This window comes from Pristis pectinata, chromosome 2, assembly GCF_009764475.1.
Source record: "Pristis pectinata isolate sPriPec2 chromosome 2, sPriPec2.1.pri, whole genome shotgun sequence".
Classification (NCBI taxonomy): domain Eukaryota; kingdom Metazoa; phylum Chordata; class Chondrichthyes; order Rhinopristiformes; family Pristidae; genus Pristis; species Pristis pectinata.
In genome coordinates this window covers 95,172,312-95,186,070 of record NC_067406.1, presented here as the reverse complement: position 1 = coordinate 95,186,070, position 13,759 = coordinate 95,172,312, and the positions used below count along the sequence as shown (strand labels likewise).

Sequence of the window (13,759 nt, the reverse complement as noted above, 5' to 3'; positions counted from 1 at the left end):
AGAGTATTTCCACAGATCCTCCTTGTATCCTTTGCCCAAACGTTTAAATCTGCACTCCTTAGTCCTTGACCTATCCATTAAGATAAAGTTTCTATTAATCAACCTAAACCAATTTTGTACATTTCAAATCACCTCTCAATTCTCTTTGCTCCAAGGAGAACAACCCCAACTTCTTTAGTCTAACATTTTAGTTGAAATAACTCATCCCTGACACCATTCAAGTAAATATTTTCACATGCTCACTAAAGCCAGGTAACCAAAATTGGGTACAATAGCTTTGTTGTGTCTCAGCCAATGTTTCCAGTGCTTTTGTACTCCATGCTAATTTTAATACATTCCAGGAGTATGTGTTTCACTAAGCAGTCCCTAAGCACACACATTACCACTTCCAAGGATTTGTGCACAAAAATACAAAGCTCCTTCTGTTCCTGTATGTCCTTTAAAACTGTGCCATTTAGTGCCTTTTGTCTCTTCTGATTCTTTCTGCCAAGGTGTATCACTTCACACTTCTCTGCACTAATTTACATATGCTATTTATTACTGTTCTTCACTTTCTTTCCTTAAACCTATTTCCTATCCACGTATTTGAGGGCATTCCTATCTTCAACACAATAAAAACCTCTTTAATTAATATTGCCACCCCAGCTCATTTTTCTTCCATTTCTTTATTTTCTGAACATATTGTATTATTGAATAGTCAATGGCCTGTCCATTTGCTTGAGCATTTGTTTCAGTTTCTGCAACATTGACATATTCCCATGTGGCTATTTTACTTGCATCTCACCTGCCTCATTAACCACACATACAGGCATCACAGACCTGATTTTAATCTCTCCAAGTCTCTCTTACTCTGCTCCATCTAGTTCCCCTCTCCAGTCCTATATAACTGCTCCATTCCTTTTTGCACCTTATTCCACTACTTTACTACAATAAGCCGCCATTCATTCACTTGCCATCTAGGTCTTTTCAAGAGCAGGTACATGATGGACAAGAGGATTCCTTGAATTACCATCCTTGCTCTGGCCTCCCACATAGATTTTACTCTTGTCTGAGTCAGGAACATATTTGTGAACCTGATGAATTACTTGGTAAAGCTGATGTGGCAAAGTACCCTGGTTATTGATGGTGGGCAGGGAGGAACTGTATTCAACTTCCTGATTTAGGGGATTTGGGAAATGTTCATCCTCTGGGAGGATAGTGTGAGCAGCTGACCATTTTTTAAAAATGCTCTGTTTTTTTTTGTGTTTTCTTTAATGACCAGGAAAGCTGCCTTTAGAGTTGACCTCTGAAGGGAATTACACCCACTTTGAGGACTGCATTGTTTTCAAACAATGGCCAGATTTCGGGAATAGGTTGCGAGCAGATCTCATATTTTCTTTTTCCTCATTTACATATTTAAAATCTTTTTGTGCAGTATCTATGGTTACAAGAAATGGTTTAGGTCATTGATTCATCACAGCTTCCAGGATCTTTTGTTGTACATGAGGCTTGATGTGGCCCTGGTCACATTGTCTCTTTGTTTGTGATGCAACATGGGCAGCCCAACTCCCCAGAGGGCCAGAAGTGTTACTTCAATACAACTGGTTCTTCCACAAACTGCCACTGCTCTGCACAGGCAGTGAGGGGAAAGCTGGACGTCCAGTGGAGGGAAACAGGAGATTGGGAACTGGAGAAAGAATTGAGTGGTGCCAGAGAAGCAAAATATTAACTGCTGGAAGAACTCAGCAGGTCGACCATTATCTATGGAGGCAAACAGATGGTCAACGTTTTGGGTCAAGATCCTCCACAGATGCTGATTGATCCACTGGGTTCTCCCAGCAGTTTATTTCTTCAGAAGGTTTTCAATTCTGAGGATTGTGCACTTTTGTTTTTTTACCAGTTTATTCAAATTAGTGCAGCATTATCAATATCTGTTTTATATATCTGTGCTGTTTTCATTTTGCCCAGGCTCTTAGTTTCGCAGGGAACCAAGGAAAGGTTCACATTCCAAATGTAGTTCAGAGAGAGATTGTAAAAGAGGATGGATCTGTTATTAAAAGGTTTGATTTACCCTCCACTGCCCTTATCTCTTCAGCGTTAGCCTTACTAACCAGTTAATATATAGTCGGGACTGTCTACACTTCTTACCATGTGTGGCCAGGTAGTATTTCAGAGGTAGTCTGTGCTTTCATTTAACACAATGTGCTCAGTGTATACCAACAGTCAATTCGAGTGACTCTACAGAAGTTGCATGGAGCTGTCTGAACCTTGCTTATGTGTTTCAAAGTTATATTGTTGTCTTGATGTGAGATTTCACCATGACTCAGCTAAAAACATGTCATTGTCAAATAATAATTGCAATGTTATACTGTATTGAATAATTTGCCGTTGAAACCTTATGGGATGAGTATATATGCAATGTGTCAATTGTTCCCTATGTGTGAAGTCTTAGGTCTTTATTGTCCTGAATGAACCATAACTGTGTTTGCTGTTTATAGTGCAACCCAAAATTTTCTATTTTTGGGGTGGTGGGGGACTTCATTATTTCCATGAAGGCATTGACTCATCATGATTTACAATTAACTGAGCACAAATTTTTGAACACATCAATTTATTTTACACTAACAGCCTTCTCAAGCAATGGCATATTCTCATACTATGTTATGAAGCAGTTCTTTCTTCCATGTCTAATCTTCTTTCAACAAGTTTGTTTTAAATGTTTTTGTATTCCCTACAAGAGGAAGATGTTCTCTGTAAACCCTGGCACTTACTTTCGTTTTTCTAAATACCTCATTCAAATCACCTTTTAATCTCTTCAAATGCAGGAAATATAATTTAATTTTATCACAAATGATAGCTGACACCTTTCATTCCGAGGATCATCCTAGTAAGTCATTTGTCAGCCAAGTCTATCCTTCTGAAAGTAAAATGTAATATTCCAACAGCTGCCTGGGCCCCAAACTTCAAAAATACTGTCTACCTCTCTAACCCTCTCTCCTCTTTAAAATTGCCTTTCTGACCAAGTTTTTGATTACCATCTATTTCCTCAGTTTCAAATTTTGTTTGAAATACTGTGATTTCACTGGAGAGAGTGTAAGGGAGATTAACCACAATGTTGCCTGGACTTAGTTACAGCAGGGAAACAGGCCCTTCAGCCCAATTCGTCCATGCCAACCAAGATGTCTATTCAAGATAATCCCATTGGCCTGTGTTAGCCGTAACCACTCACAGGAACTTCTGCAGCCAGTTGTTGAGTTCACTCAAAGAGTTTTGAAATTCTATGGGAATGAAGTAAAGGTATTTCCACACAGGGTAACTACATCTTAGAGCAGCATCCCTTCATATACAAATGTATTTGTTTCTACTTATTAAAAAGATTGATATTGTCGCTTCTCTGAGTACACTCATCAGTCAATTAAACTGTTCTCTTGTGAACAGTTTGGTACTATGGATTTTCAACACCAGGAATGGTGGGAGTCTTACAACCAATGTTCACTCAAACTGCTAATATGCTCACACTTATTACGGTAATTCCTTATTTCTAGGATTTAGTTATCTTCATGATTTTACCTCAGAGTACAGCACAGAAACAGGCTCGTGGGCCCACCATGTCCATGCCAACCTCTTAGCCCATCTACACTAATCCCACATGCCCGCATTAGGTCTATGTCCTCCAATGGCGTGCCTATTTAAGTGTCTGCCATAGAGTCACAAGGAAACCGACCCTTCAGCCCAACTCATCCATGCTGACCAAGGTGCATTCCTGAGCTAGTCGTATTTGCCTGCATTTTCCCTTTATCCCACTAAACCTTCCTTATCCATGCATCTGTCCAAATGTCTTTTAAACATTGTAATTAAGAGATAAGATATCTTTATTAGTCACATGTACATCAAAACACACAGTGAAATGCATCTTTTACATAGGGTGTTCTGGGGGCAGCCCACAAGTGTCACCACGCGTCTGGTGCCAACATAGCATGCCCACAACTTCCTAACCCGTACGTCTTTGGAAAGTGAGAGGAAACCAGAGCACCCGGAGGAAACCCACACAGACATGGGGAGAACGTACAGACTCCTTACAGACAGTGGCCAGAATTGAACCCAGGTCGCTGGCGCTGTAATAGCGTTACGCTAACCGCTACAATACCCACCTCTACCACTTCATCTGGCAGCTCATACCCATCACCCTCTGTATGGAAAAATTTGCGCCTCAGGTCTCCTTTAAACCTTTCCCCTCTCACCTTAAACCTGTGCCCTACCCTGGAAAAAGACTGTGACAATCCATTATATCTATGCCCCTCTGACCTTATATCTGACCTTACAGAGATTTATGATTTTATAAACCTCTGTAAGGTCGGCCTCCTTTGCTCCAGAGAAAACAGTGCCAGCCTATCCCACCTCTCCTCATAACTCAAGCTGTCCAGTCCTGACAACATCCTTGTGAATCTTTTCTGCACCCTTTCTAGCTTAATCATATCCTTCCTAATAGTATGGCAACCAGAGCTGCACACAATATTTCAGGAACAGTCTCACCAACATCTTGTACCGTGATAATGTGACGTCCCAACTCTTGCACTTAATGCTCCAGCCAATGAAGGCAAGCATGAGCATGGCATGTGCCTTCTTCAACACCTTGACCACTTGCGTTGCCACTTTCAGGGAACTATGGACTTGGACCCCCAGGTCTCTCTGTTGATCTTCTTTTTTTAGTTCTCTAGCATTTATATAAATGTCCTACCCCTATTTGATCTCTTAAAATGCATGACCTTGCACTTGACAGGATTAAATTCCATCTGCCAACACCCTGTCCAACTGATCTGTACCCTGCTATTGACTTAGACGACCTTCCTCACTATCCACAGCAACACCAGTTTCTGCGACATCCGCAAACTTACTTATATTTCTCCAACATTCACATCCAAGTTATTAATGCAGATTACAAACAGCAATGTCCCAGCGCCAATCCCTACGGTACACTACTGGTCATGGACTTCCAATCAGGAAAAAACATCCTTCCACCACTACCCTCTCCCTTCAATCTCAAAGCCAGTCTTGGACCCAGTTAGCCAGATCGCCTTGGATCCCATGAGTTTTAATCTTTTGAACCAGCCTACCATGCGGGACCTTACTAAATGCCTTACTAAAGTCCATATGGACAACATCTACTGTCCTGCCTTCATCAATCCCTTTGGTTACCTCCTCAAAAAACTCAATCAAATTATTGAGGCAGGATTTCCTCTGCACAAAGCAATGCTGACTCTCAATATTTAGATATTCCTACCAAAGAGTCTGTACTTGACCTCATCTTAGGAAATGAAACTGGGCTGGTGATGGATGTATCAGCGGGGGAACACTTTGGAACCAGTGATTACAATTCTGTAAGTTTAAAGGTAGTTATGGAAAGGAATGAAGTTGGTCCTCAAGTTAAGGTCTTAAATTGTGGTGAAGAAGAGGGAGCTTAAACTAGTATTGTTGGGGGGTGGGATCCGAACTGGAGAGACTGGGGAAGAGGTGTTTGGCTCTCAAATAGAGAAAGCTTGTAGTAGGTGCGAGAGGGAGGATAGGCAGGTGACAGAGGAGGGACGCGCTCAGACCCATTTGAGATGTGTCTATTTTAACACAAGGAGTATTGTGAACAAGGCGGATGAGCTTAGAGCTTGGATAAATACTTGGAGCTATGATGTGGTGGCCATTACAGAGACTTGGATGGTTCAGGGAGTGGAATAGTTACTTCAAGTGCCGGGTTGTATTGGTATTGGTTTATTATTGTCACTTGTACCAAGGTACAGTGAAAAGCTTGTCTTACAAATCAATCGTACAGGTCAATTCATTACACAGTGCAGTTACATTGAGTTAGTACAGAGTGCATTGATGTAGTACAGGTAAAAAACAATAACAGTATAAAGTGTCACAGCTACAGAGAAAGTGCAGTGCAATAAGGTTTCAGAAAGGACAGGGAGGGAGGCAAAAGAGGTGGGGGAGTGGCACTGTTGATCAGAGATAGTGTCACGGCTGCAGAAAAGGTGGACGTCATGGAGGGACTGTCTACGGGGTCTCTATGGGTGGAGGTTAGGAACAGGAAGGGGACAGTAACTTTACTGAGTGTTTTTTATAGGCCGCCCAATAGTGACAGGGTTATTGAGGAGCAGATAGGGAAGCAGATCCTTGAAAGGTGTGATACTAACAGAGTTGTTGTGATGGGAGATTTTAATTTCCCAAATATCAATTGGCATCACCATACAGTGAGGGGTTTAGATGGGGTGGAGTTTGTTAAGTGTGTTCAGGAAGGATTCTTGACACAATACGTAGATAAACCCACAAGAGGAGAGGCTGTACTTGATTTGGTATTGGGAAATGAACCTGGTCAGGTGTCAGATCTCTCAGTGGGAGAGCATTTTGGAGATAGTGATCATAATTCTATCTCCTTTACAATAGCATTGGAGAGAGATAGGAACAGACAGACTAGAAAGGTGTTTACTTGGAGTATAGGGAATTATGAGGCTCTCAGGCAGGAAATTGGAAGCTTAAATTGGGAACAGATGTTCTCAGGGAAAAGTACAGAAGAAATGTGGCAGATATTCAGGGGATATTTGTGTGGAGTTCTGCATAGGCATGTTCCAATGAGACAGGGGAGTCATGAGAGGATACAAGAACTGTGGTGTACAAAGGCGATAATGAATCTAGTCAAAAGGAAAAGAAAAGCTTACTAAAGGTTCAGAGAGCTAGGTAATGTTAGAGATCTGGAAGAGTATAAGGCTAACAGGAAGGAGCTGAAGAAAGAAATTAAGAGAGCCAGAAGGGGACATGAGAAGGCCTTGGCAGACAGGATTAAGGAAAACCTCAAGGCATTCTGCAAGTATGTGAAGAGCAAGAGGATAAGATGCAAAAGCATAGGGTCTATCAAGTGCAGCAGTGGGAAAGTGAGTATGAATCCGGAAGAAATAGCAGAGGTACTTAATGAATACTTTACACCAGTATTCACTACGGAAAAAAGATATGGGTGATTGTAGTGAGGACTTGCAGTAGGCTGAAAAGCTTGAGCATGTAGATACTAGGAAAGAGGAGGTGCTGAAACTTTTGGAAAGCATCAAGTGGATAAGTCACCGGGACCAGATGAGATGTACCCCAGGCTCCTGTGGGAGGTGAGGGAGGAGATTGCGGAGCCTCTGACGATGACCTTTGCATCATCAATGGAGACGGGAGAGGTTCCAGAGGATTGGAAGGTTGCGGATGTTGTTCCCTTATTCAAGAAAGGGAGTAGAGATAGCCCAGGAAATTACGGACCGGTCAGTCTTACCTCAGTGGTTGGTAAGCTGATGGAGAAGATCCTGAGAGGCAGGATTTATGAACGTTTGGAGAGGTATAATATGATTAGGAATAGTCAACATGGCTTTGTCAAGTGCAGGTCCTGCCTTACAAGCCTGATTGAATTTTTTGAGGATGTGATTAAACACATCAATGAAGGGAGAGCAGTAGGTGTAGTGTGTATGGATTTCAGCAACGCATTTGATAAAGTACCCCATGCAAGGCTTATTGAGAAAGTAAGGAGGCATGGGATTCAAGGGGACATTGCAATGTGGATCCAGAACTGGCTGGCCCACAGAAGGCAAAGAGTGGTTGTTGAAGGGTCATATTCTGCTCCTCAATATCCCTGTTACTATTGGGCGGCCTATAAAAAATACCCTGCCTTAGCAAACCTCCCCGCCAGGTTATTGGTCCCCCTGGGATCAAGTGCAACCTGTCCTTTTTGTACAGGGTCATACCTGCCCCAAAAGAAGGCCCAATGATCCAGAAATCTGAAATCCTGCCCCTCATTCCAATCCCTCAGCCACGCATTTAACCTCCACCTCATTCTGTTCCCATACTCACTGTCACGTGGCACAGGCAGTAGTCCTGAAATTACTACCTTTGTGGTCCTGCTTTTCAACTTCCTTCCTAAATCCCTGTAGTCTTTTTTTCAGGACCTCATCCCTTTTCCTACCTATGTTGTTGGTACCAATATGTACCACGACCTCTGGCTGTTCTCCCTCCCCCTTCAGGATATCTTGGACGCGATCTGAAACATCCCGGACCCTGGCACCTGGGAGGCAAACTACCTTCCAAGTTTCCTTCCTGCGTCCACAGAATCGCCTGTCTGACCCCTAACTATAGAGTCCCCTATCACTACTGCCCTCCTCTCTCCTTCCCTACCCTTCTGAGCCACAGGGCCAGACTCTGTGCCAGAGGCACTGCCACTGTTACTTCCCCCAGGTAGGCTGTCTCCCTCAACAGTACTCAAGCAGGAGTACTTATTGTGAAGGGGTACGGCCACAGGGGTACTCTCTAGTACCTGACTCTTCCCCTTCCCCCTCCTGAATGTGACCCACTTGCCTGACTCCCGTGGCCCTGGTGTGACCACCTGCCTATAACTCCTTTCTATCACCTCCTCATTCTCTCTGACTGTACGAAGGTCATCGAGCTGCATCTCCAGTTCCCTAATGCGGTCCCTCAGGAGCTGCAGCTCGACACACCGGGTGCAGATGTGGCCGTCCTGGAGGCTGGGAGACTCCAGGACCTCCCACATCTGACACTGAGCACAGAAAACTGCACTTCCTTTCCTCAAATCACCTACCTCGCATCACCCCATCACCGCCTAAGCCCATTGAGCCAAAGCACAATCACTCTGCTCCCTCTCACTCCGCTGCCTGGTCTGATGCTGCCCACTGGATATGGCACTCTTCTTTTTAAACCGCTCACGCGCGCTACCTGCTTACATCACACACCCGCACAGTCTTTCCCCACTATTCCCAATTAGAGAAAAGAAGACACTTAGCTGCTCCGAAGTCCGAAGTTCACCAAAACGACCAGAAACAAAACTGCTGAAGTTTTTTCTTTCTCTTTTTAAACTGCTCATGCACTACCCGCTTACATCACTCGCCTGCGCAGTCTTGCCCCACTATTCCCGATTAGAGAAGAAGAAAAACATTTAGCTGCTCCGAAGTCCGAAGTTCGCTGAAATGACCCGAAACAAAACTTTGAGACCTGAAATTTTGATACCCAGGATTATCAAGTGCAAGTCCTGCCCTTCACCCAACCACATTTCCATGATTGCAATGATAGATTTCCATACTGTAAGCTCATCTGAATTACCCATGAGGCTGTTTGCATTAAAGTAAATGCAGCTGAGTCTACCAGGCGCACCCCCACCCCCTCATGTTCCCTTGATGCAGGGTCTCAACCTGAAACATCGACCCATACCTCCAGTTGCTGCCTGACCCACTGAATTCCTCCAGCAGTTTGTTTTTTGTTCCAGATTACTGCATCTGCAATCTCTTGTGTTTCCCTGTAAGGATATTGGTCCCCTCCCGGTTTAGATGTAACCTATCACTTGTGTCTAATATTTGTGAAGCTACAGAAAAGCATGTGCTACCAGAATGTGTCTCCTTTAATTATTTCTTTTGAACTGTATAAAAAGGCTGCTTTTAATAGGTGTGCTGTTGTTAGAGAGACTAGAGATTGCAGATGCTGGAATCTGGAGCAACGAACCATATGCTGAAGGAACTCATCAGTCCTGATGCAGGGTTTTGACCCAAAACATCAACAATCCCTTCCCCCCCCTACATTTGCTGCTCAACCCTTTGAGTTCCTTCATCAGGATATTTGTTGATGTTACTGTAGCAGGGCAAGATTTGAGTTGTCTGCTCAACATGAGGGAAATTGTAAAGAATTACTTGCAATTCACATTTTTGCCACTTCATTCAGATGTCTCTTCTAATTTCTATCCCTCATTTTCCTTTTTAAGTGCCAAAGCATGGAAGTTAATATTTATCATTATTTATTGAACTCATCTACTGTGCATCTGGAGTAGTGGTATCAGTTTCTCGCTTAAGTGTTGATGGTCTTTAAAACTCAGCAAAGTGTCTGTTTAGAAATCTTTAATCTTTTCTATTATTGTGATTTGTTTTTGTGGTCCTTCAATTTCTCCTCTCTTGACTGGGTTTTCCCCCTCTTGTCTTTTCCATTGTTTCTCTTGGTCCATTTTCTTAGGGCGACCATGAGTAAAGCCAGCACACTGAAGAGGACTGTGGTGAAGGATCAGGAAGGGAAGCATATTCATGAAGAACAGCTGGAGGATGTGCCTGAAGCACTTCAGAAAGATGACCTGAAATACGACCTACAGCAACTTCTCAGTCGCTTTTGTAGTGAGGACTGGAAACAGGAAGAAAACTAAATAGCTCAAATTGCGCATATCTGTTGTGTTACAACTGCACAGTTTGCTCACATTGAAGAAATCATATATTATTATTATTTCCATCTGAAAACGCGGGCGTACCTGTGTGGAAAGCTTAGATCTGAATTAGCCTTTTCTCTCAACGTAAGTGAATTTGTGACCAAAGATGGCATCCAAATCTTGGATGACTAATACTGTTTGAACATTAGATCTTCCTGATATGGCTGTTTTAGGAACATGCTAAAAAGTTGCTTCCTGCAAACTATTGGCAACAATGTCAATATCCAGAAAATACTTCAGCCACAGGCCTCTTCCCATTTTCTGTCACAGAAGGACTTACCAAAATAAATGTGTAAATAGTTTTGGCTTGTGAAACCAAGACGCCGCCTACCTTGACCATAAAATTGCCACCAAACATAAGGCCCTTTCTTCATTGCCGAATTGAGTCTGACTAAATGTCGCCATAGTAACAGAATGTGAGTGTGCAGGCCTAGTAGGGAGCACGTAAGAATCTTACAGTCCCTCAAAGCTTAATAAATATGCTAGCACCTGTACCTTATGTATCGGACATTTCTCCATTAGTTGCATTAGTATGAATTAAGCAGTGGGTGTGGCAAGCTCCATTTGATGTGCATTCATGCTGCCATACTTATTTGCAGAAATTTGCAACTTTCTTCACTGCTTCCACCAACCCACATAGTCGTGTATCTGTGATCTAGTACTTTCTACTGGCACCTGCACTGTAGATAACTGGAACTGAGATGAACTTCACAAAACAAAAAGACAACAGAATCCTTTGGTTATTTCAGCATTATGTATCAAGACTGGCTTCTTTTTGTACATGCATGTAGTATTTATAGCTGTTGTAATCATCTATATGGTTGTTTAAACATCTTTGCATTGGGAAAATGTTTCAGCTCGCTGTCTCAACATAAAAACTCAAACAAAAAAAGGAACCGAATATGATAAATATGTGGTATTTTTAATTGTTCCAGTCTACCCTTCAATGTATTCATAAGATTTTATTTTAGTTCTTTTTAAGTTATTCTAGTACAGAAACTTGTTAATATGAGGACAAAATTCATTGAGTGCTCAGAAAGTTAAATGAATCAGTCTATTACTTAGTCCTTCAATCAGTGCAGGCAGAATATCAGTTCTGTTATGTCAGTGTCGAGGCCTGCACTGACTGGCGATTTAAAAAAAACAACAGAGAGAGTGTGTAACTGTTCTGGCTATGCCATGTGGTGTTAATTGCAGCGCAGATGATGTCTCTGTAATTACATTTTGATTTATACCTTTTTATTTTTTTGCTGTGTAATCAAAGAACTTCAGAACTGTGAGAAGAAGTGAATTTTAAGTTGATGAATCAGCATCTTGTTCCCATGGTGATAACAAATATTGTATATGATATCTATGAGGGCATGTATTAGGATAAAGATAAATGGAAGCAAAATTAAAACACTAACAAATACATAGCAACTGCAATGTGTAAAATGGCTGATTTAATTAAAATAAAATGTACAAGTGTTACATGTAAGTTCTTATTCTTCTCCTGTGACCACCCAAGCATGTGCACACATTGCAAACTGTGTTTGTGAATGATTCTGATGCTCTTGCAGATACTGAGGCATTGAAAACTTGCAATGAAATTACAATATTGAAATCGAAATGATACTTTTACCTGTGTGATGTCAGAAAGCAACTTTCTTATAAAAAAGCAGAGACTGTTTTCACTGTGCCTTTAAAATTCCTTTGCCAGGCACATAGATATATTCTGCATTAAAAAAGGGCAGTGTCTTATAAATGCAGTTACCATTTTGATGCATGACCTCGAAGTTCTTTATTTGGATTATTAGTGAAATAGGGTAACCAAACAGGGTAACTCGTCAATTGAACAAGCAATGCAGCGCAGCACGAAGAGCTCAACAGAGCATTTACTATTGATCTGTGTGGTGATCTTGCTTCAGGGGTTTAAGAAACAGCTGTTCCTGGAGCAACGACAATTTGATAAACTGACTGCCAGTGCAACACTGCTTCTTTACAGCACTTATGATTTGTAAGTTAACTTCATTTGTTGACTTGCAAATTAAATTTCCCATTCCATTCTTTCTTTCCATCCAATCTTGCTCTACATTTTGATGTTTTATAAATTATTTCAATGCTCTTCCCAACCTTCCATTTTGTTGTCATTAATTTACATAATGCAGGACTCCCACTGCTAACTCTCTGCTAGTGTGCTATCAACCATGCAAGTGGATTTGATTTAGCCACTGTGACTCCTTCTCTGTTCCTATGTGTCGTCTCCAGCCTTCACTTGGCATCAATGATGAGACGAAGCAACTTGCTGTGCAGTCACTCCTGGTGAAAAGCTATGATCTCACTGCTCTTTTGTCAGAGTCTTTCCCACAAGGTGGAAATGTCAAATACTAACTGGAGGGCATAGGTTTAAGGTAGGTGCAGGAGGAGTTTAAAGGAGATTTGTGAGGCAAGATTTTTTACACAGAGAGGCGTAGGTGCCTGGAACACACTGCCAGGGGAGGTGGTTGAAGCAGATATGATAGCAACACTTAAGAGTCATTTAGACAGACACATGAACAGGCAGGGAATGGAGGGATATGGATCATGTGCAGGCAGATGGGATGTTTAGACTGGCTTTTTGATCGGCGCAAATTGTTCCATGTTCTCTCTGTAATTCAGTACCCCTTGCTGATTTAAACCAATACATTTCTCCCAGCCACCGATAACTTTGAGAAAACCTTTATTATTACCTGGTGTGTCCACTGCCCATTCTAGTTAACCCAGTGATACCTAATTCAGTTGAAAGCTGTCAGGGTACCTTTGTTTTCTTTGTAGTTTTATCTCTGGAAGTGAAATGTTAGCTCAAATTTAATTCAAATTTTATTTAGGGTAATAAAAACAGGAAATCAATGTTTAAAAATAAGAGGTCATGATATGTTTTTCCAAGAAAGTAAGTACAATTACATGGCATGGAAATGCAATTTCAAATTGTGCAAAGCACCCAAAAGTATGTCACAAATATTTGTGAATCTACAGAATATCAATCACAACTTAACAATCTTGAAATGGTCACACATTTAAAATTGGTGCACAATAAATATTTTAAGGAGGATGCTCACAATAAGAAAAATCAACTTAATATTGTTGACTTGCCAAAATAATATCTTCTCAAGGAACCAAGTTCTGACAAGTTATATTTCAAATCATACAAGTTAATTAATGTATCAACTGGGTCCATTGTAAACAATGCCAATATGTGTCTGTCTGCTTGGCTCTGTCTTCTGTATATTTTCTGATCTACATCAAAGCAAAAATAAACCCTAATCTTTTCTTTATTAAGAGGCAAAATATTGATTATATCCCTCTGAAATGGACGTTATTGGCAGCTCAAGCCCACATTTCTCATGTACGCTCCCAGAGTGCTGAAATACTGACGACAAGAGTTCTCTCTCATCCCTTTCACTCCTGTGATAGCAGAAAGATCTTTTAATTCAATGGTCACACAGAACTGAATATTTACACTCCTGTAGTTTTGCTTGGCTGTCTTGCCTT

At 41.6% G+C, this 13,759-nt stretch overlaps 1 protein-coding gene across 20 annotated transcripts in view; it reads left to right on the top strand.

Moving 5' to 3' along the window:
• Positions 1–11,719, top strand: part of ank2b (ankyrin 2b, neuronal) — a 781,056-nt gene extending 769,337 nt beyond the window's left edge. For 19 of the 20 annotated variants that reach the window (XM_052010179.1, XM_052010168.1, XM_052010170.1 and 16 more), the window contains 2 exons: positions 1,948–2,039; positions 10,006–11,719. In XM_052010179.1, the coding sequence (XP_051866139.1) occupies positions 1,948–2,039; positions 10,006–10,189 (276 nt within the window). In that variant the 3' untranslated portion in view covers positions 10,190–11,719. The remainder of the gene's footprint in view (positions 1–1,947; positions 2,040–10,005) is intronic. The other variant, XM_052010175.1, reaches the window with a different exon arrangement.
• Positions 11,720–13,759: the final 2,040 nt, after the last annotated feature.